Below are 23,561 nucleotides of genomic sequence, written 5' to 3' on the forward strand. Positions count from 1 at the left end.
TCGGTGGTTTGGCGGCCTTGGAGGCGGGGCAGTTCTTGCAAATGTGCCCCACCTCTCTGCAGGCATGGCACCGCACGCCGTCCGACGTCCAGAAGACGCGGTAGGCAGTCCCCTCGTGCACCACATTAAAGTGCCCTTCTGTCATGTCCTCCCGCGCCAGCCGGACAAAGAGCTGGCGGCGGAAGGAGAACACGTGGCGCAGGCTGTTCTCCCTGAGGCCGAGCGGTATGGGGTTGATCCCTGACCTTACCTCCCCCAGTTGGTGTAGGTGAGGGAGGAGGAGCTCAGCGGAAACAAAGGGCGGGACGTTTGACACGATGACCCTCTGCGCGGTGGCCTCGAGAGGGTCCACCGGCAGGAACGTCCCGCCCACCGTGAGCCCCTTTTCAAGGGCCAGGGACACCGCCCGCTCCGACCCCAGGAAGAAAACAGCCTTCCCAGACATCTTGGAGGCCGCGACAATGGCCGAGGGGCCGACTACCCCAGCCATCGCCCGCACGCACTCCTCAATGCTCATTGTGGGGTGAGTGTAGCTCTTGACCCCGTGTTTCCTGGTTATAAGTTGAAAAGGTGGCAGGGCAGCGGGTGGCGCAGGAGGTGCCGTGGAAGCGGTTGCCACCTGCGCATACGTCTTCGCTGGCCCTGCCACCGGTGTGGATGGGGTCGCCATCACGGGGTCCCTTTAAGGGCTACACCCACCCCAAAGTCACAGGCCTTAATGGTCTTTATTGGCCTTGTATATTTAACTGAGCAGAGGAGCCCTTAACGAGGCACCACTCCCCTAGTTGGCAATTGGGGAGGGGCCTTGCTCCCTCTGCTCAGTTGTCTCAATTGTTTTTTTTTTTAAATTAGGAGAAAGGGGCCTCAGAGAGAGAGGGGAGAAATAGAGTAACAGAGAAAGAGAGAGGGGGGTGGGAAGGGGGGGGGAACTGCGAGGGCAGGTCTCCCCTCGCAGCTGTGGGTGGGTGCAATCCCCAGATGGCAAAACACAAAGTCTTTGGGGTGGTCTTCAGGTGAGGGGAGAAGATGTCTTCACCTGGGGCAGCTCGAGCCACCAGGCACACACTCCCAACGATGTTTAATTAGGGTGATTAAGGAAATTCTTGAGCCTGGCAGCTCCAGCTATCCCAGGCTAGGCAATTGGGGGGGGGGTTCAATTGTGTGTGGGGCCTAGTTGTAAGCAAGGCCCCCACACACACTTTCCACACACACACACCCCCCGCGATGTTCCGGCCCTCAGTGGTCTTCTTTCCTCCCCCCACCGATTCAACAAAGTCTTTTTGGGACTGCACCAACACCCACCTGTAGAATTGTAGAGTCTCCCTCCTTCCACACTGGATGTTGTTGTTGTTGGTCTTTTCCCCCTCTCTCCAACTCTTTGCAGAATGGTAAAAAGATGTACAAAGTTTTCTTTTCTCCTCCTCTCCCTCTGGGTGAAAGTTGATGGTGAAGCCCCTTCCTTCCTTCTCTTCCTGGGCTGGTCTCAGGGCTCTCCAGGCAGGAGCAAAAGTTGATAGCTGCTCTCTCTCTGCAGCTCAGCTCCTACTGTGCAGGACACGCCTCCACTGCTCCACAATTGGTCCTTGTGCATGAAACTCTTTTGAGTTTACCTGCAAAAACATAAACATTAAAACCATGCCACCCGACCAGGGTGACACAACAGACATTTTTAAGGCCCATTTTTTTTTTTTGGTTTTTTTTTGGGCACTAAAATCACAATTTTCCACAGTGCCCCCTATAAAAGGGAAGGGGGACACTAAAAGCACCGGCAATTAAAACAAATTAAACTTAAAAACGTAAAATCAAATTAAAATTTGGTTGCCGGGCGTGATGATGCACTCCAGTCCCTCCGGTGCCCACCTCTCGCGGAAGGCCGCGAGCGTACCGATGGACACCGCGTGCTCCATCTCCAAGGACACCCTGGACCGGATGTAAGAGCGGAAGAGAGGCAGGCAGTCAGGTTGAACGACCGCCCGCTGCCTGGACCGGCTGATGGCACCCTTGGCCGTGCCCAGGAGCAGTCCTACGAGGAGGCCTTCGGACCTACCCGCTCCCCTCCGCACAGGGTGCCCAAAGATCAGGAGAGTGGGACTGAAGTGCAGCCAGAATTTCAGGAGCAGCCCCTTCAAATAATAAAACAGGGGCTGCAACCTTGTGCATTCCATAAAAACATGGAACACGGACTCTTCCAGACCGCAGAAATTGCAGGCGGCCTGGGAGTCCGTGAACCGGCTTAAAAATTTGTTGCACGGCACTGCTCCGTGCACCACCCTCCAGGCCAAGTCCCCGATGAATAGTGGGAGGACCCCTGCGTAGAGTGCCCTCCATCGGGGACCCCCGCCTCCTCCGGACGGCAAGATGGTACGCCATGGCGTGTCCGGACGGCCGGCGAGGATGGCAAAGTTGAGGGTGTGCAGGAGCAGCCCGTACAGGAAACCCCTCCGCGCGGAACTGAAAGGCACGGAGGGGATTTCCCCGAGGCGGCTCAAGTTGTGAGGCATCGGCCCCCGAGGGAGGTTCCGGGGTTTGGCGCCAATGAGGAATTCCGTCCGGACGGGGGTCAGTTCGGACGGGATCTCCCCACGTGCTTGAGCCTCCTCGATGCACCTAACGGAGTCAGGGCCCAGAGCTGTTTTTAGCGACTCGATGGCATCGGCCGCGTGGCGGACGTTGGCAGAATTTAGGCGCCGCGCCAGCGTGTCTGGCGCCATCCAGCCCGCTCCTCCGCCATCGAGCAGGTGCCTGACCCTGGTCACCTCACCAGCCACAGCCCTCTCTTCCGACCGCCACATAAAACCTCGGCCGTGGAGGTACGGATTCCCGAGCAGCGGTTCCTGCAGGACGGCCGCCACTCCAGCCGGCGGAGAGCTGCGCTTGGTGGAGACTTTGTTCCAGACCCTGATGAGTTCCCTGTAAAAGACAGGCAGCTCCCGGAGGGCGGTCCTGGCACCCCCCAAGTTCACAAACAGGAGCTGCGTGTCATAATTGAGGTCACGCTGCTGGCGGAAGAAATACCTCGCCAGAGCACATCACCTAGGAGGGGGCTCGACGTAAAGGTATCTCTGCAGGGTCTGAAGACGGAAAGTCGCGAGCTGGGCGCTGACGCACACCAACGACTGACCGCCCTCCTCAAGCGGGAGACTCAAGACCGCGGCAGAGACCCAGTGCTTCCTGTTATTCCAGAAGAAGTCCACCAGCTTCTTCTGTATCTTGGTGACAAACGCAGGGGGAGGGGTCAAAGTGACCAGCCGGTACCACAGCATTGCGGCCACCAGCTGGTTTATGACTAGCGCTCGACCCCTGTAGGACAGCACTCGGAGCAGTCCTGTCCAGCGCCCTAGGCGAGCGGCGACCTTGGCCTCCAGCTCCTGCCAGTTCGCCGGCCAGGCTCCCTCATCGGGGCTAAGGTAGACTCCCAGATAGAGGAGATGGGTCGTGCTCCAGGCAAAAGGCCTGAGCTCCTCCGGCAGGGAGTCCACCCGCCACTGACCCACCAGGAGTCCGGAACATTTCTCCCAGTTGATCCTGGCGGAGGACGCGGCCGAGTAAATCTCCTGGTACTCACGCATCCTCCGCAGGTCAGCGGGATCCTCTACCGCGAGGAGCACGTCATCGGCGTAAGCCGAGAGGACGACCTCCACGCCCGGCCCTTGCAGAGCCAGTCCCGTCAACCTCGTCCGCAAGAGGCGCAGGAAAGGCTCCACGCAAACGGCGTATAACTGGCCGGACATGGGGCATCCCTGGCGCACCCCTCTCCTAAAGCGAAGGGGCGCCGTCAAGGACCCGTTAACCTTAATCAGACACTCCGCGGCGGCGTACAAAAGTCGGATCCGGGCGACGAAATGCGTCCCGAACCCGAAAGCGCGCAGAGTTCCGAGCAGATAGTCGTGATCCACCCTGTCGAACGCCTTCTCTTGGTCGAGGGATAGGAAGGCGACCGACAGACCAGCCTCCTGGGAACAATGGATGAGGTCCCGGACCAGATGGATGTTATCGTGGATTGTCCGGCCCGGGACCGTGTAGGACTGGTCGGGGTGGATCATGTGGTCCAGCACGGCACCAAGGCGAGCAGACATCGCCCTGGCAAAGATTTTGTAGTCCGTGCTGAGGAGGGAGACCGGGCGCCAGTTCTTAAGGAGGCGGAGATCGCCCTTCTTAGGCAGCAGGACGATGACTGCCCTGCGCCAAGAGAGGGGCATCTCCCCGGTCGCCAGACTTTCCCCCAGGACCCGCGCGTAGTCGCCCCCCAGGACGTCCCAGAACGCCCTGTGGAACTCCACGGTCAGCCCGTCCAGCCCCGGGGATTTTCCCCTCGAGAGCCGGTCGAGGGCACCGGTCAGCTCCGCCAGGCTTAGCGGAGCTTCCAGATTTTCGGCGCCCTCCGTCCTCCCACAAAACTCTACGCGCTTCCTCGCTGGACGGATCCGGAGAGAACAGAGCCCCGTAATATTCACGGGCCCTGTTGTTGACGCCCTCCGGATCCGAGACGAGAGAGCCGTCGTCGGCCAGCAGCGTCAAGAGCTGATTACGGACACTCTGCCTTTTTTCCAGCGAGTAGAAGAAAGGGGAGCCGCGGTCCAGATCCCGCAGGAACCGGATCCGCGACCTCACGAACGCGCCTCGGGACCCGACGAGCTGCAGGTCCTTCAGCGCGGCCTTCTTCGCTTCGTACACCGTCCGCAGGGCCGGGTCCTGGACGACTTGACCGAGACGGGCTTCCAGGTCGAGCACCTCTTTTTCTAGGCGCCCGACTCTGGCCGCCCGCCTCTTGGTCGACCCCCTCGCGTACTCTTGACAGAAGACGCGGACGTGAGCCTTGCCCACGTCCCACCATAGCCTCAAGGAGGGGAAGCCCCCCTGCTTCCTTCTCCAGTCGGACCAGAATCGACGGAACGAGTCCTGGAACCGCACGTCCTCCAGCAGCCGGTTGTTAAAGTGCCAGTACGCGGACCCCGTCCTCGCGCGGAGCGAAGCGAGCTCCGCCCACACCAGGTGGTGGTCCGAACACGGCACCGGCCGCATGGAGGCCGCCGGGACGCAGGAAACGTACGCCCGAGACACGTAAAGGCGGTCGACTCTAGACCATCCAACTCCAGGCCTCACCCAAGTAAAGGCGCTGGAGTCGGGGTGGAGATTTCGCCAGACGTCCACCAAGTCGAAGGACCCGACCAGGTCCCTCAACTTCTCCATCGCCGTCATGCACTGCGGGGCACCGGAGCGGTCCCTCGCCCCGAGGGTGCAGTTAAAATCCCCCCCGAGGACAATGCAGTCGCCGACGTCGACGGAGCCAAGAAGAGCGGACACCTCTTCAAAGAAGCGCGTTTGCTGCGGGCCGGGCTGAGGGGCGTACACGTTCACGAGATGGAGCGGCACGTCCCCCAGGCGAACCGTTACGTGCAGCAAGCGGCCTGGCACGGGCTCCTCGACCCCCAAGATCTCCGGCTGAAAATGCGGGCCCAGCAAGATGGCCACCCCACTAGAAATGGCGGTGAGGTGGCTCATGCGGACCTCTCCTTGCCATTCCAGGAGCCACGTGGCTTCGTCTCCCGGAACGGTGTGGGTTTCTTGCAGGAAGCACACCGCATATTTCCCCTCCCGCAGGAGCGAAAAATTGGCACATCTACGGCGTGCCCCTCTGCCGCCGTTGATGTTGAGGCTGGCTATGGTTATCTTCATGGCAAAAGCATAGTGCAACCTCTACCTTAACCTATTGTGGGGGAGGGAGCGGAGTCTTTTGTTGAACTCCGCTCCCTCCGCAGCCCAGCGAGGAGTCCCTCGAGCTCACGCAGCTCAAGGTGTTGCGCCTTTGTCAAGGGCCCGCCCGCGGCCAAGGTTTTGACGGCGGCGCGGACGGACCCCTTGATCAGCTCTGGCTCGGACCATTTTTCCAGGGCCAGTCGGGCTTGGTTGCAGCGACCCCGGCTCTGGGCCAAAAAGTCCCGGAGTTCCTTTGCAGGAATGAGGATGGTCTCGGCGGCGGTCGCGAGCAGATCCACCGCCTCGCTGGCGGTGGTCTCTAGGTCTTCACCCGCGTCCCCCACCGAGTCCCCGTCCTCCTCCGGGAGGTGGCCGCCAGCAGCCGGCCCATCGACCGCACAAGGTACGGCAAATGAACCGGCCGCTCCAACCGGCCCTGGCTCTGCCCCGATCCCACCCCCAGGATCGTCGGCAGAGGAGTCCCCACTGGGCTCTTTTAAAAATGGTGCTGGGTCGGGAAATGACAGCGGAAGGGGTTCCCCCTCCGCCCCAGGAACCGGGGAACAAGGAGAGACCCGGCCATAGGAAATCCCCAGGCTCTCCAAGTGCTCCAGCTCCACAGCAATAGGCGAGGGTGGGTGTTCCTCCCCCTCCCCGCTGCCACCCCCCGGCCCAGCATCTACAGTTTCATTAAAATCAATAATTTGTGTTTCTGCCGGGTCGAGCGACTCCCGGGGGAAGTTGGGTATTGGCTGGGCGGGCTCAGGTTCGGCCTTTTCGGCCCCGCCCGCCTCAGTCCCCGGGACGCCCGGCCCGGCGGCAATGCATTCCTCCGCGGTCCCCACGCCCCCCCCGACAGGCAGATCTTCCACGCCATCCCCGGGAGGCAGAGGCTCAGCAGCCTCGACTGTCTCACCCTCCCCGGGGACAGACTCCTCCCGCCTACGGCACTGCTTGGGGGCGTTGGTGGGGGACGCGGGACACGCGGCGGGCACCGACTCCTCCGCGGAGGGATGTTGTTCCCCCTCCGCCTCAACGGAGCGGCGCCTCCTTTTGTTGCTGGAGGTGCGCTGAGGCAGGGAGACCTCCATGTCTGCCGAGGCCTCCCGCTCCGCCCTCCCCTTTTTCTTTTCTTGCCCGCGCCCGGGCCCCTCTGCGGTGTTGTTCAAGGGCTCGGGCACGGGCTCAGGGCACCCCGCGCTCGCCGGTGACTGGGTTGGGCCGAGCGCGGTAAACAAATTGTCTGGCGCACCGAGGGGACCCGCCTCTGGATGTTTTGCCTTGTCCCGCGCCTTCCTTCCGTTCGGACGCTCTCCCTCCCCTCCGCCGGAGGCCCCGAAAACAAAGGCCTCCGACGATGCCCGCGCACCTATGGCTCCCGGCACGCGGACGCAACTAGGGGGAGGGGTGGCGGCGGCGCCAGCCTTGGCCGCCTTCGGTGGTTTGGCGGCCTTGGAGGCGGGGCAGTTCTTGCGAATGTGCCCCACCTCTCTGCAGGCATGGCACCGCACGCCGTCCAACGTCCAGAAGACGCGGTAGGCAGTCCCCTCGTGCACCACATTAAAAGACCCCTCCGTCGTCTCCTCCCGCGCCAGCCGGACAAAGAGCTGGCGGCGGAAGGAGAACACGTGGCGCAGGCTGCTCTCCCTGAGGCCGAGCGGTATGGGGTTGATCCCCGACCTTACCTCCCCCAGTTGGTGTAGGTGAGGGAGGAGGAGCCCAGCGGGAACAAAGGGCGGGACGTTCGATATGATGACCCTCTGCGCGGTGGCCTCGAGAGGGTCCACCGGCAGGAACGTCCCGCCCACCGTGAGCCCCTTTTCGAGGGCCAGGGACACCACCCGCTCCGACCCCAGGAAGAAAACAGCCTTCCCAGACATCTTGGAGGCTGCGACAATGGCCGAGGGGCCGACTACCCCAGCCATCGCCCGCACGCACTCCTCAATGCTCATTGTGGGGTGAGTGTAGCTCTTGACCCCGTGTTTTTTTGTAATGAGTCTGAATGGTGGCAGGGCAGCGGGTGGCGCAGGAGGTGCCATGGAAGCGGTTGCCACCTGCGCATACGTCTTCGCTGGCCCTGCCACCGGCGTGGATGGGGTCGCCATCACGGGGTCCCTTTAAGGGCTACACCCACCCCAAAGTCACAGGCCTTACTGGTCTTTATTGGCCTCGTATATTAACTGAGCAGAGGAGCCCTTAACGAGGCACCTCTCCCCTAGCTGGCAATTGGGGAGGGGCCTTGCTCCCTCTGCTCAGTTGTCTCAATTGTTTTTTTTTAAATTAGGAGAAAGGGGCCTCAGAGAGAGAGGGGAGAAACAGAGTAACAGAGAAAGAAGGGGGTGGGAAGGGGGGGGGAACTGCGAGGGCAGGTCTCCCCTCGCAGCTGTGGGTGGGTGCACTCCCCAGATGGCAAAACACACAAGCACAGTCTTTGGGTTTGTCTTCAGGTGAGGGGAGAAGATGTCTTCACCTGGGGCAGCTAGAGCCACCAGGCACACACTCCCAACGATGTTTAATTGGGTGATTAAGAAAAATCTTCAGCCTGCTAGCTCCAGCTATCCCAGGCTAGGCAATTTGGGGGGGGGGGGGTTCCAATTGTGGGGGGGGCCTAGTTGTAAGCAAGGCCCCCACACACACTTTCCACACACACACACCCCCCGCGATGTTCCGACCCTCAGTGGTCTTCTTTCCTCCCCCCACCGATATAACAAAGTCTTTTTGGGAAATGCACCCACACCCACCTGTAGAAATGTAGAGTCTCCCTCCTTCCACACTGGTTTGTTGCTGGTTTTTCCCCCTCTCTCCAACTCTTTGCAGAATGGTAAAAAGATGTACAAAGTTTTCTTTTCTCCTCCTCTCCCTCTGGGTGAAAGTTGGTGGTGAAGCCCCTTCCTTCCTTTTCTTCCTGGGCTGGTCTCAGGGCTCTCCAGGCAGGAGCTCAAGTTGATAGCAGCTCTCCTCACTGCTCACAGCTCCAACTGAGCAGGACACGCCTCCACTGCTCCACAATTGGTCCTTGTGCATGAAACTCTTTTGAGTTTACCTGCAAAAACATAAACATTAAAACCATGCCACCCGACCTGGGTGACACAGCAGACATTTTCAAGGCCCCTTTTTTTTTCTTTTTTTTTTTTGGTTTTTTTTGGGGCGCTAAAATCAAATTTTTTCCGTGCCCCCTATAAAAGGGGAGGGGGACACTAAAAGCACCGGCAATGAAAACAAATTAAACTTTAAAACGTAAAATCAAATTAAAATTTGGTTGCCGGGCGTGATGATGCACTCCAGTCCCTCCGGTGCCCACCTCTCGCAGAAGGCCGCGAGCGTACCGGTGGACACCGCGTGCTCCATCTCCAAGGACACCCTGGACCGGATGTAAGAGCGGAAGAGAGGCAGGCAGTCAGGTTGAACGACCCCCTCGACCGCCCGCTGCCTGGACCGGCTGATGGCACCCTTGGCCGTGCCCAGGAGCAGTCCTACGAGGAGGCCCTCGGACCTACCCGCACCCCTCCGCACAGGGTGCCCAAAGATCAGGAGAGTGGGACTGAAGTGCAGCCAGAATTTCAGGAGCAGCCCCTTCAAATAATGGAACAGGGGCTGCAACCTTGTGCACTCAATAAAAACATGGAACACGGAATCCTCCAGACCGCAGAAATTGCAGGCGGCCTGGGAGTCCGTGAACCGGCTTAAAAATTTGTTGCACGGCACTGCTCCGTGCACCACCCTCCAGGCCAAGTCCCCGATGAATAGTGGGAGGACCCCTGCGTAGAGTGCCCTCCATCGGGGACCCCCGCCTCCTCCGGACGGCAAGATGGTACGCCATGGCGTGTCCGGACGGCCGGCGAGGATGGCAAAGTTGAGGGTGTGCAGGAGCAGCCCGTACAGGAAACCCCTCCGCGCGGAACTGAAAGGCACGGAGGGGATTTCCCCGAGGCGGCTCAAGTTGTGAGGCGCCGGCCCCCGAGGGAGGTTCCGGGGTTTGGCGCCGATGAGGAATTCCGTCCGGACGGGAGTCAGTTCGGACGGGATCTCCCCACGTGCTTGAGCCTCCTCGATGCACCTAACGGAGTCAGGGCCCAGAGCTGTTTTTAGCGACTCGATGGCATCGGCCGCGTGGCGGACGTTGGCAGAATTTAGGCGCCGCGCCAGCGTGTCTGGCGCCATCCAGCCCGCTCCTCCGCCATCGAGCAGGTCCCTGACCCTGGTCACCTCACCAGCCACAGCCCTCTCTTCCGACCGCCACATAAAACCTCGGCCGTGGAGGTACGGATTCCCGAGCAGCGGTTCCTGCAGGACGGCCGCCACTCCAGCCGGCGGAGAACTGCGCTTGGTGGAGACTTTGTTCCAGACCCTGATGAGTTCCCTGTAAAAGACAGGCAGCTCCCGGAGGGCGGTCCTGGCACCCCCCCAAGTTCACAAACAGGAGCTGCGTGTCATAATTGAGGTCGCGCTGCTGGCGGAAGAAATACCTCGCCAGAGCGCACCACCTAGGAGGGGGCTCGACGTAAAGGTATCTCTGCAGGGTCTGAAGACGGAAAGTCGCGAGCTGGGCGCTGACGCACACCAACGACTGACCGCCCTCCTCAAGCGGGAGACTCAAGACCGCGGCAGAGACCCAGTGCTTCCTGTTGTTCCAGAAGAAGTCCACCAGCTTCTTCTGTATCTTGGCGACAAACGCAGGGGGAGGGGTCAAAGTGACCAGCCGGTACCACAGCATTGCGGCCACCAGCTGGTTTATGACTAGCGCTCGACCCCTGTAGGACAGCACTCGGAGCAGTCCTGTCCAGCGCCCTAGGCGAGCGGCGACCTTGGCCTCCAGCTCCTGCCAGTTCGCCGGCCAGGCTCCCTCATCGGGGCTAAGGTAGACTCCCAGATAGAGGAGATGGGTCGTGCTCCAGGCAAAAGGCCTGAGCTCCTCCGGCAGGGAGTCCACCCGCCACTGACCCACCAGGAGTCCGGAACATTTCTCCCAGTTGATCCTGGCGGAGGACGCGGCCGAGTAAATCTCCTGGCACTCACGCATCCTCCGCAGGTCAGCGGGATCCTCTACCGCGAGGAGCACGTCATCGGCGTAAGCCGAGAGGACGACCTCCACGCCCGGCCCTTGCAGAGCCAGTCCCGTCAACCTCGTCCGCAAGAGGCGCAGGAAAGGCTCCACGCAAACGGCGTATAACTGGCCGGACATGGGGCATCCCTGGCGCACCCCTCTCCTAAAGCGAAGGGGCGCCGTCAAGGACCCGTTAACCTTAATCAGACACTCCGCGGCGGCGTACAAAAGTCGGATCCGGGCGACGAAATGCGTCCCGAACCCGAAAGCGCGCAGAGTTCCGAGCAGATAGTCGTGATCCACCCTGTCGAACGCCTTCTCTTGGTCGAGGGATAGGAAGGCGACCGACAGACTCCTTGTGCATGAATCCCAAAAAAAAGTTAGTTTGCAGGTGCAGCAGGTAATTAGGAAGGCAAATGGAATGTTGGCCTTCATTGTGAGAGGGATGGAGTACAAAAAAGCAGGGAGGTCCTGCTGCAACTGTACAGGGTATTGGTGAGGCCGCACCTGGAGTACTGCGTGCAGTTTTGGTCACCTTACTCAAGGAAGGATATACTAGCCTTGGAGGGGGTACAGAGACGATTCACTAGGCTGATTCCGGAGATGAGGGGGTTACCTTATGATGATAGATTGAGTAGACTGGGTCTTTACTCTTTGGAGTTCAGAAGGATGAGGGGTGATCTTATAGAAACATTTAAAATCATGAAAGGGATAGACAAGATAGAGGCAGAGAGGTTGTTTCCATTGGTCGGGGAGACTAGAACTAGGGGGCACAGCCTCAAAATACGGAGGAGCCAATTTAAAACCGAGTTGAGAAAGAATTTCTTCTCCCAGAGGGTTGTGAATCTGTGGAATTCTCTGCCCAAGGAAGCAGTTGAGGCTAGCTCATTGAATGTTTTCAAGTCAAAGATCGATAGATTTTTAACCAATAAGGGAATTAAGGGTTACGGGGAGAGGGCAGGTAAGTGGAGCTGAGTCCACGACCAGATCAGCCATGATCTTATTGAATGGCGGAGCAGGCTCGAGGGGCTAGATGGCCTACTCCTGTTCCTAATTCTTATGTTCTTATGTTCTTAAATGAAGTTCGTCCCGACGGAACAGCTCCCTCTTATCCCAATACTGGTGCCAGTGCCCCATGAATTGAACCTCATTCCTCCCACAACAATCTTTGAGATACGCTTTCTTTTCTCTGATCCTACTTACCCTATGCAACTTTGCTCGTGGCTCAGGTAGTAATCCAGAGATTATTACCTCTGTGGTTCTTCTTTTTAATTTAGTCCTTAGCTGCTCATACTCCCTCAACAGAACCTCTTTGTTTGTCCTATCTATGTCATTGGTACCTGCGTGGACCACAACAATTGAAGCTTCCCCCTCCCACTCCAAGTTCCTCTCCAGCCCAGAGGAGATGTCCTTAACCCTGGCACCGGGCAGGCAACATAGCCTTCGGGACTCAAGTTCTCGGCTGCAGAGAACAGTATCTATCCCCCTAACTATACTGTCCCCTACCACTACCACATTTCTTTTTACTCCCCCAACTTGAATGGCCCCCTGTACCATGGTGCTGTGGTCAGTTTGCTCATCCTCCCTGCAGTCATTGCTCTCATCCACACAGGGAGTAAGAGCCTCGAACCTGTTGGACAAGAGCAAGGGCTGAGGCTCCTCAATCACTATGTCCTGGGTCCCCATACCTGCCTCACTCGTAGTCATACCCTCCTGTCCCTGACCACAAACCAAATTTGAATTATTTAACCTAAGGGGTGTGACTGCCTCCTGGAACACAGCGTCCAGGTAGCTCTCCCCCTTGCTGATGTAGTGCAGTGTTTGAAGCCCAGACTCCAGCTCATCAGCATGGAGCCGAAGTTCCTCGAGCAGCCAAAACTTACTGCAGATGTGGTCGCCGGGGACCTCAACGGTGTCCACCAGCTCCCACATGTTGGAGCAGTAACACATTGTCTGGCCTGCCATCTCGAATAGTAAGTCTAGTGTTCACATGGTAAGCCCTAATTGTAAGGTTGGAAGTAGGTTAAATTAATAGATGGACAAATCATGCGTGCACACCAACATTCACTTCTAGTGAGTGAGGATCCTTGCTGCGAGTGTGCATTGCTAAATGTCCTAATGTGTCACCGTCAGCTTTGCACATGTGTGTCTACCTCAATCACCACAGTAGCAGTGACTCCAAGCTGACTGTTACAGGGACACAAGCTGACTTGTGTTCCTGTAACAGTTAACTTTATATTAACATTGATTTTTATTCCAGATCGTGGTTGGCTGGATGTCGTCCTCTCACTGATAGACGTCATCCCTTTAGAAGACCCTTTGGGTCCTGTCGTGATCACTTTATTACTAGATGAATGTCCACTGCCTACCAAGGTAAATCATAGATTTTGTTTCCGTGCTGTGTTTCCATAACTTTATCAACTTACAAAATGGAGGTAAACCACTTTCTGTTTGCCTGGTAGTTATGCAGCACACTACCCGAGGCTTGAATTTGATTTACAAGTTTACAAATACCTAATTAATTGCAGTTTCTTGGAAAAGGTTCAGCTAGAACACTTTGTTGTGATGATTGTAACTGGCTGTATACCCTTATGTTAACTTCATAGAATGATTACATTCAGCAACAGCAGTGTAGATAATTTATCATAGTGTCAGTACTTTGTTACAGATATGATAAGATTTATTTGTATTATTCTCATGGTACACATGCTGCATGCTTACTCTTTTAATATCATTTGGGACTTGTGTTTTTTTAACTGTTGGTTTGTCGCATGAAAGCTGATGTACATTCGCTCCCAGGATAATAGAAAGGTTGCAGCGCAGAAGGAGGCTATTCAGCCGTCAAGCCCGTGCTGGCTCTCTGCAAGAGCACTTCAGGAAGTCCCACTCTCTCGTCCTTTCCCTGTAGCCGTGCAAATTTTTTTCCTCCAGATATTTATCCAATTCCCTTTTGAAAGCCACGATGGAGTCTGCCTCCACAACATTTTCAGGCAGTGCAGATCCAGATCCTAGCCACTCGCTGTATAAAAAAGTTTTTCCTCATGTTGCCTTTGGTTCTTTTGCCAATCACCTTAAATCTGTGTCCTCTGGTTCTCGACCCTTCCACCACTGGGAACAGTTTCTCTCTATTTAAGAACATAAGAACATAAGAGTAAACCATTTGGCCCCTCGAGTCTGCTCTGCCATTTAATAAGATCATGGCTGATCTGGTCTTGGGCTCAGCTCCACTTCCCCGCCCATTCCCCATAACCCTTCACTCCCTTATCATTCAAAAATCTGTTTATCGCCACCTTAAATATGTTCAATGACCCATCCTCCACAGCTCTCTGGGGCAGAGAGTTCCACAGGTTTACAACTCTCTGAGAAATTCGTCCTCATCTCAGTTTTAAATGGGCAACCCCTTATTTTGAAACTATGCCCCCTAGTTCTAGATTCCCCAGGGGGGGAAACATCCTCTCTACATCTAACTTGTCAAGCACCCTCAGTATCTTATATGTTGCAATAAGATCACCTCTCATTCTTCTAAACTCCAATGAGTATAGGCCCAACCTACTCACCCTTAACTCATAAGTCAACCCCTTCATCTCAGGAATCAACCTAGTGAACCTTCTCTGAACTGCCTCCAATGCAAGTATGTCTTCCTTAAATAACATTCTCTTTCTTAATAAATCTACTCTGTCTAAGGAGAACAATCCCAGCTTCTCTAGTCTATCCACATAACTGAAGTCCGTCATTCCTGGAATCATTTTCGTAAATCTTTTCTGCACCCTCCCTAAGGCCTTCACATCCTTCCTAAAGTGCGGTACCCATAATTGGACAAAATACTCTAGTTGAGGCCGAACCAGTGTTTTATAAATGTTCATCATAACTTCCTTGCTTATGTATTCTATGCCTCTGTTTATGAAGCCCAGGATCCTGTATCCTTTCTTAACTGCTTTCTCAAACTGCCCTGCCAGCTTAAAATTTGTGCACATATACCCCCAGGTCTCTCTGTTCATGCACTCCTTTAGGATTGTACACTTTAGTTTATATTGCCTCTCCTCGTTCTTCCGCCAAAATGTATCACTTCGCACTTTTCTGCGTTAAATTTTATCTTTCACTTCTCCGCCCATTTCACCAGCCTGTCTGTTACTCCTGAAGTCTATCACTATCCTCCTCACTGTTCACTATATTTCCAAGTTTTGTGTCATCTGCAAATGTTGAAATTGTGTCCTGTACACCCAAGTCCAAGTTGTTAATATATATCAAGAAAAGCAGTGGTCCTGTTACCGACCCCTGGGGAACACCACTGTATACCTTCCTCCAGTCTGAAAAACAACCGTTCACCACTACTCTCTGTTTCTTGTCACGTAGCCAATTTCGTATCCATGCTGCCACTGTCCCTTTTATTCCATGGGTTTCAATTACTGGCAAGCCTATTATGTGGCATTATATCAAACGCCTTTTGGAAGTCCATGTACACCATGTAACATGCATTGCCCTCATCAACTCTCTCTGTTAACTCAACAAAAAACTCGATCAAGTTAGTTATACACGATTTGCCTTTAACAAATCCGTGCTGTCTTTCCTTAATTAATTCACACTTGTCCAAATGACTGTTAACTTTGTCCCCGATTATCATTTCTAAAAGCTTCCCCACTACCAAGGTTAAACTGACTGGCCTGCAGTTGCTGGTTTTATCATGACACCCTTTTTTGAACAAGGGTATAACATTTGCAATTCTTCAATCCTCTGGCACCAACCCTGTATCTAAGGAGGATTGGAAGATAATGGCCAGTACCTCCGCAATTTCCTCCTTAACTTCCTTCAGCGTCCTCGGATGCATCCAATCCAGTCCTGGTGACTTGTCTACTTTAAGTACAGACAGCCATTCTAATACCTCCTCCTTATCAATTTTTAACCCATCCAGTACCACAACTACCTCCTCTTTCACTATGACTTTGGCAGCATCTTCTTCCTTGGTAAAGATAGATGCAAAGTACTCATTTAGTACCTCAGCCATGCCTCATGCCTCCATGCATAGGTCTCCTTTTTGGTCCATAATCAGCCCCACCCCTACTCTTAGTTCTCGTTTATTATTTATATACCTATAGAAGACTTTTGAATTCCCTTTTATGTTAGTTGCCAATCTATTCTCATACTCCCTCTTTGCTCTTTTTATTTTCTTTTTCACTTCCCCTCTGAACTTTCTGTATTCAGCCTGCTTCTCACTTGTATTCTCAACCTGACATCTGTCATATGTGTTCTTTTTCTGCTTCATCTTACTCTCTAAGGGTAGTGGAGAAGCTTTTAGAAATGATAATCAGGGACAAAGTTAACAGTCACTTGGACAAGTTGGGCGTTAACTTTTGAGAAGTTGGATGTTTAGCGCCAGGCACTAACCAATCTCGCTACCCGCTAAATTCAGTCTCAGTGCTTAAAGAATGCAGGGGAGTGCTAAATCAGGCACTAATGGCATAGGTGAGTGGCGTTAGGTTGCAAGTGATAACGAATATGAGGTGGTGTGTAATCCGAAATGAGCATTGGCGAAGGCGCCTTCCAACCATTAAAGGGGAGGGTCACTGGAGTCTGCACACCAGCCCCCAATGAGTCATGGAGTGTAGAACGGTGATATGCTGTGGGATGAAATGCAAAGTCGTTTGATGGCCTTCAACACTCCGGGGACTAAGCAGCCTTTATTTGGCTGCAGGTACATCCTGCCACTCACAACTGACCTTTGGAACGGAAGTTCCTTGAGAGCTGAGGTGCATCACTTTAAGTAGCACCACACCAGCTGGCTGGTTCGCGCCTCCATTCCCTGGCACAGTCATTGCGAGGCAGTAAGGCAGGGGATAATACTGAAGTTTGCAGCTTGGGCGCCCAGTGAGCATTGCACACTCACTAACATTACGATCTGCATGGTGAAAAGTGCCGAGGCTTTAACTGTTATTGCTGGCACCCCCGCCAAGTGCTAACTGGGAGCACAAATGTGTTGAATTTCTCCTCCTATCTCTTTTGCCATCCAAGGCTCTTTGGCTTTAGTTGCCCTACCTCTCACCCTTGTGGGAATGTACCTCGATTATACCCGAATCAGCTCTTTAAAGACAGCCTATTGTTCAATTACAGTTTTGCCTGCCACTCTTTGATTCCAATTTACCTAGGCTTGATCCATTCTCAACCCTCTGAAATTTGCCTTCCTCTAATTAAGTATTTTTACTGCAGATTGCTCCCTGTCCTTTTCCATAGCTAATCTAAACCTTATGATACTATTATCACTGTTGCCTAAATGCTCCTCTACTGACACTTGCTCCACTTGACCCACCTCATTCCCCAGAACCAGATCCAGTAATGCCTCTTTCCTCATTGGGCCAGAAATGTACTGATCAAGCAAGTTCTCCTGAACACACTTCAGAAATTCTTCCCGCTCTCTGCCCTTTACACTATTACTATCCCAGTCTATATTAGGAAAATTGAAGTTCCCCATTATCACTACTTTATAGCTCTTGCACCTCTCTAATTTCCCTGCAAATTTGCTTCTAGTTGGTGGCCTATAGAATACACCTAGTAGTGCAATGGCACCGTAATTGTTTTTTTTTAACTCTAATCAAATAGGTTCTGTCCTTGACCCCTCCAGGGCATCCTCTCTCTCTCCAGCACTGTACTATTGTCCTTAATCAATACTACCATCCCACCTCCTATCTTTCCTCCCTATCTTTATAGAACACCTTATATCCAGGAATATTTAAAACCCAATCCAGCCCTTTTTTGAGCCAGGTCTCTGTTATCACCATGACATCATATTCCCATGGGGCCATTTGCACCTGCAGCTCACCAACCTTATTTAGGATGATTCGTCTGTTTACACACAAACACTGTAAACTTATCTTAGACCTTGTATTCTCTCGTAGTCTGACCCCACCTAATACCGTACTATTTCTTACTCTACTGCGATCTGTCTCTCCCAATCCTTTGTGCATTGTGTTTCTTCTTTCTAATGCTACATCCTGGTGCCTAACCCCTTGCCAAATTAGTTTAAACACTCCTCAACAACATTAGCAAACCCCCCCACGAGGACATTTGTTCCAACTCTGTTGAGGTAAAACCTCCCCCAGAACCGGTCCCTGTAATGTACGTACATAACGTCTGCCGTCAGAGGTCCTAGGGTCATGGGTACACTCGTACTGGGCCTGGTATATAACCTGAACTTCACCTTTGTATCTTCACTTCTGGAAGCCATTAAAGACTGACCAGGTTACAGCTAGTCACTGGCTCACAGTACGGAGTCCATTGTATCATTTCATACACTACAACTGGCGACAAGGCAAAAACGAACTCACGCAAAAGTATGGCGAGCACAGCACGATCGAGTACTGTTGGAATTCTCGAGAGATTCAATGAGGGAGAGGATTGGGGAGATTTCACGGATCGTCTTGACCAGTATTTCGTGGCAAATGACCTAAACAAAGACAAGGATGCAGAGAAGCGCAGGGCAGTTCTTCTCACCGTCTGTGACCCCACGATCTATGCACTCATCAAGAATCTGCTCTCACCCACTCTTCCTACAGAAAAGGATTACAAAGAACAGTGTGCTCTAGTTCGGGAACACTTTAAACCCACGGAAAGAATCCTCATATCCAGATATCGCTTCTATACACACGTTCGTGCAGAAGGCCAGGACGTAGCGGCATTTGTTGCCAACCTGAGACATCTTGCAGGGCCTTGCAAATTTGGGTCTGCGTTGGAAGACATGCTGCGTGACTTTTTCGTGATCGGAGTCAACCATGAGGCGATCTTAAGTAAGCTGCTGGCTGCGGAGACGCCGGACCTCAGCAAGGTCGTCACCATCGCCCAGGCTTGCATGTCCACGTAGAAAAGCACGAAGCAGATATCGCGACAAAACAGGAACTCCACGGCAAGTAATGTGTACAAAATGGTATCGACGGCCGGCAGAGCTGCACACGGCAGGGCCTACTCGACTGCGTCTGCAAGACCGGGAACTGCTGAAAGTTCGCCATCGAGGGCCTACTCGACTGCATATGCCAGAACGGGAGCCGCTCAAAGTTCGCCATCGAGGGCCTACGCGACTGCGTGTGCGAGAACGAGAGCTGTTCAAAGCCCACCATCGGGCGCAAATCCGAACTCAACGTGTTGGCATTGCGGGGGCAATCACCAACCCCATCAGTGCCGCTCCAGGCAGTATATATGCAGAGGGTGTGCGAAGATGAGGCATCTTCAGTGGACGTGCCCGCGGCAGAGCAAGCGAGCTGTGACACACCACATGGATGATGATCAATTCAGTGTGGATCTGGCGATGGAGCCAGATGCATTTTGAGAGCTCCGAGGAGGAAGTGTATAACGTACGTGCATTCCTAACAAACAGCCAACCGATAATGATGGAAGTAAAATTAAATGGCATGCCAGTATCCATGGAATTAGACACGGGTGCGAGTCAATCAATAATGAGCCAGAGGACTTTCGAAAAGCTGTGGGAGATCAAGGTAGAGAGTCCCAAGCTGAGTCCAATAAATGCGAAGTTGCATACCTACACCAAAGAGCTCATACCAGTGATCGGTAGTGCAGCAGTAAGAGTGCCATACGAGGGAGCGGTTCTTGATCTACCATTATGGATTATCCCGGGCAACGGCCCATCGTTATTCTGTAGGAGTTAGCTCGAGAAAATAAAATTGAAATGGTATGATATCAAAGCTTTGTCATCAGCGGATGATGATTTGTGTGCTCAAGTGCTGAGCAAATTTCCCTGACTGTTTGAACCAGGAATTGGCAGCTTCAAGGGAGCCAAGGTGCCGATTCACCTCGGCCCAGACGCAAGGCCCATCCATCACAAAGCCAGGGCGGTCCCACACATGATGAGAGAAAAGGTCGAGCTCGAATTGGACAGGCTATAATGCGGGGGGTCATCTCACCGGTCGAATTTAATGAATGGGCCAGCCCCATTGTTCCGGTGTTAAAGAGCGACGGCACGGTCAGGATTTGTGGAGACTACAAGGTCACGATCAACCGAGTTTCGAAACAAGATCAGTACCTGCTACCCAAGGCTGATGACCTGTTTGCAACGCTAGCCGGGGGGAACCGTTCATCAAATTGGATCTAACGTCGGCCTACGTGACACAGGAACTGGTTGAATCATCAAATAAACTTACGTGCATCAACACACACAAAGGACTGTTTATTTACAACAAGTGCCCTTTTGGCATTCGTTCGGCAGCAGCCATATTTCAGAGAAACATGGAGAGCCTATTGAAATCCGTCCCCAGGACCTTGGTATTCCAAGACCACATCTTAGTCACAGGTCGTGACACCGCCGAGCAACTGCACAATCTGGAAGAGGTTCTGCATCGTCTGGACAAAGTGGGACTCAGGCTGAAACGTTTGAAGTGCGTTTTCATAGCACCAGAGGTCGAATTCCTTGGACGAAAGGTTGCTGCAGACAGAATCAGGCCGACAGACGCGAAAACAGGCCATCAAAAATGCGCCCTGGCCCCAGAATGTGGCGGAGTTGCGTTCATTCCTGGGTCTTCTTAACTACTTTGGTAACTTCTTACCCAAATTGGGCACAGTATTAGAGCCTTTGCATAAGCTGCTCAGGAAAGGAGACGATTGGGTGTGGGGTAAACTTCAAGACAGAGCCTTTGAGAAGGCTAGAAACCTGTTGTGTTCTCACAAGCTACTGGTACTGTATGACCTATGCAAGTGTCTAGTTTTGACCTGTGATGCATTGTCCTATGGGGTCGGCTGCACACTCCAGCAAGCCAATGAGTCAGACAAACTACAACCAGTTGCATATGCGTCTCGAAGCTTGTCCAAGGCGGAAAGAGCCTGCGGCATGGTAGAGAAAGAGGTTTTAGCATGTGTTTATGGGGTTAAAAAAAATGCACCAGTACCTGTTTGGGCTTCGCTTCGAGCTGGAAACCGATCACAAGCCGCTTATATCGTTGTTCTCGGAACATAAAGGTATCAATACCAACTGTTGACCCGCTACCCCAACTCTTTTCCTTCCTATCTGTCCTTCCTGAATATTGAATACCCCTGGATGTTGAGTTCCCAACCTTGGTTACTCTGGAGCCATATCTCCGTAATCCCAATTACATCATACCCGTTAACAGCTATCTGCGCAGTCAATTCATCCACCTTATTATGAATGCTCCTCAGAGCCTTCAGGCTTGTTTTTTTAATACTCTTTGTCCTTTTTGAATTATGTTGTAATGTGGCCCTTTTTGATTCTTGCCCTTGATTTCTCTGCCCTCCACTCTTGCTTTTCTCCTTCCTACCTTTTGCTTCTGCCCCCTTTTTCTTCCCTCTTTCTCCCTGCATAGATTCCCATCCCCCTGCCGTTTTAGTTTAAACCCTCCCCAACAGCACTAGCAAACACTCTGCCTATGACATTGGTTCCGGTCCTGCCCCGTTGCAGACCGTCCGGTTTGTACTGGTCCCACCTCCCCTTGAACCGGTTCTAATGTCCCAGGAATTTGAATCCCTCCCCCTTGCACCATTCCTCAAACCACATATTCATCTGAGCTATCCTGCAATTCCTACTCTGACTAGCACGTGGCACTGGTAGCAATCCTACCTTTGAGGTCCTACTTTTTAATTTAACACCTAGTTCTTTAAGTTCAGCTTGTCGGACCTCATCCCTTTTTTTATCGTTGTACCTATATGTACCTCGACAGCTGGCTGTTCTGGTGCAGGTTGCCATTGGTGGTGGCTGAGCTGCCCATTGACCACTGTCCCTGTAGTGGGTCTGCTCCCACTGAGTGTGTGTGTGTGTGTCCTGCAAGGGGCATCACATTTATTCCAAAGGTCCAAGCTACATGGTCAGGTAGCCTGCTGGACCTGGGGGTCTCCCACAGGGGGATTCCATTAGCATCAGCATGGTCCCTGTAGGACCCAATGTCCTTTGGCAGTGTCCTACCAGTATACATGTCACCTTGGCTCTGATCACACATAGTCGAGCCTGCATTATAGATTCGAGCATTTGCATCACTTTTGGGTGTCCTGGTTTCAACAGACATGGTTACATTAGGCATTTCACATTCTCTATCATAATTGTTAAGCATAATAAACTTGTTCTAAACCTTATTGACACCTACATTCATCTCATTAGTCACATTAGTTAAACCAGCATCACAATTCACAGTTAGATTGCATACATTTTTATACTTGCACCCTTTAATTGCATCTTTAGCTTTAACGACCTTGTACTCAAATAGTTGAAATTGTCCCTTTAAATTTCTTTGCTTACTGGTCTCTTTTAAGGGAGCCTCCCAATTCGATTGGTTGTTCAGTGCCACGTGTCGCTCCTCCAACGCTGCTCCTCGTGGTGTGGCCGCGACCATTTTGATTGTAGGTTCTGCTCCTCGTAGTGCGGACGCCATCTTCTTGCTTTCCTGCAGGTAGGCTGTGGTGCTCTTCTACAGGTTCGACCCTGGACGTCAGGAGTCCCTTTCTTTCGATGCTGTTCACCTCTTGGAGTCCTGCCCCAGCCTGGAAAGTGGAGTTTGGATCCTCGTCTTGGAGATTTCGCCATGGTATTGTGGAGTCGTCACCGCACCGTCGAGCTAGACAGTGGAACCTCCAGATGCAGCGATGGATCCATGTTTGAGGTCGATTGCGGGGGACCAGAGGCCATCGCCTGATGTGGACCGGATTCATCCAATTCCTGCCCAGCAGTGTGGGACTGTCGCTGGCTACAATCCACAGGGGGAGTTTGTTCAACACGCCGCCCTGGGAGACCTGGACATCCACACTGCCAACGATTTGGATTTGACCTTTTTTGTAGGTGAGGAGCTGTGCCTGGACAGGAGACAGTTTCGGTCGATTGGCAGGGTTTATCCAAAGTTTTTCAAAGGTCGTTTGGCTCACCACAGACTGCCTCGCCCCTGTGTCGATTTCCATGGAGACTGGTACCCCGTCGATGTCCACTTCCATCGTCCATGGAGAACTTTCGGTTGAGCAATATAAATTTCATACTCTTCTTCCAGGCTTTGAGCAACTTCACCTTCATCTGTGTTGGAGCCCGGGTGATCAGCCAGCCCATCAGAGACGCGGTGAGTACAGCTTTTTCTGCACATTCTTTGGAGGTGCCCTTTCTCTTTGCAGTCTTTGCATGCATAGTCTTTGTAGCGGCACTGGTGGGCCCTGTGGTTTCCTCCACAGCGCCAGCATGGGGCCATCCGGTTTGCCCCATGTGGCGGACTCAGGGTTGCTGTACTCGGGGCAGCCTTCCTGCCTTTCCATGCGGTGCATTGCCCTTGCCGGTTTAGAGTCCTGGGTCAGTATTCTCTTGGAGTCGCCGGCCGAAACCATGTAGGCCTGGCTCACTTGAATTGCTTTCTGCAGGTTGACCGTGATGTCACCAGAGAGCAACTTGTGCAGGAGGCCCTCATGGCTGATTCCAATGACGAATATGTCCCTTAGGGCTTCACTTAGGTGGTCTCCAAAATCACATGGTGCAGCTAGTGTTCTTAAGTGTGCAGCATACTTAGTAATTTCTTGGCCCTCAGGTCGCCGGGTAAGTGTAGAACCGGTGCCTGGCTGTGAGGATGCTTTCTTTCAGTTTTAGTTATTCCTGTATGATTGTTACAAGTTCCTCATAGCTTTTGGTGGTTGTCTTTGCTGGGGTTAACAAGTCCCTGACAAGACAATGGATTTTGGGCCCACAACTGATTAGCAGGATGACCCTGCGCTTGTTCGGTCGAGTAGCTGGTGTGTTCGCATCCACATCGTTGGCTATAAAGAAATGTTCTAATCTTTCTATGAAAGCATCGCAATCTTCCCCCTCTGTAAATTGCTGAAAGTTGCTGAGCTTAGACATGTTGAGCGT

General features: G+C 53.3%; 1 protein-coding gene across 1 annotated transcript in view; it reads left to right on the forward strand.

Moving 5' to 3' along the window:
• Nucleotides 1-23,561, forward strand: part of LOC139264099 (RING finger and SPRY domain-containing protein 1-like) — a 159,775-nt gene that overhangs the window by 62,994 nt on the left and 73,220 nt on the right. Inside the window, exon 3 of the mRNA XM_070880187.1 lies at nucleotides 13,002-13,114. Coding sequence (XP_070736288.1) covers nucleotides 13,002-13,114 — 113 coding nt within the window. The remainder of the gene's footprint in view (nucleotides 1-13,001; nucleotides 13,115-23,561) is intronic.

This window comes from Pristiophorus japonicus, chromosome 5, assembly GCF_044704955.1.
Source record: "Pristiophorus japonicus isolate sPriJap1 chromosome 5, sPriJap1.hap1, whole genome shotgun sequence".
In the NCBI taxonomy this organism is placed as follows: domain Eukaryota; kingdom Metazoa; phylum Chordata; class Chondrichthyes; family Pristiophoridae; genus Pristiophorus; species Pristiophorus japonicus.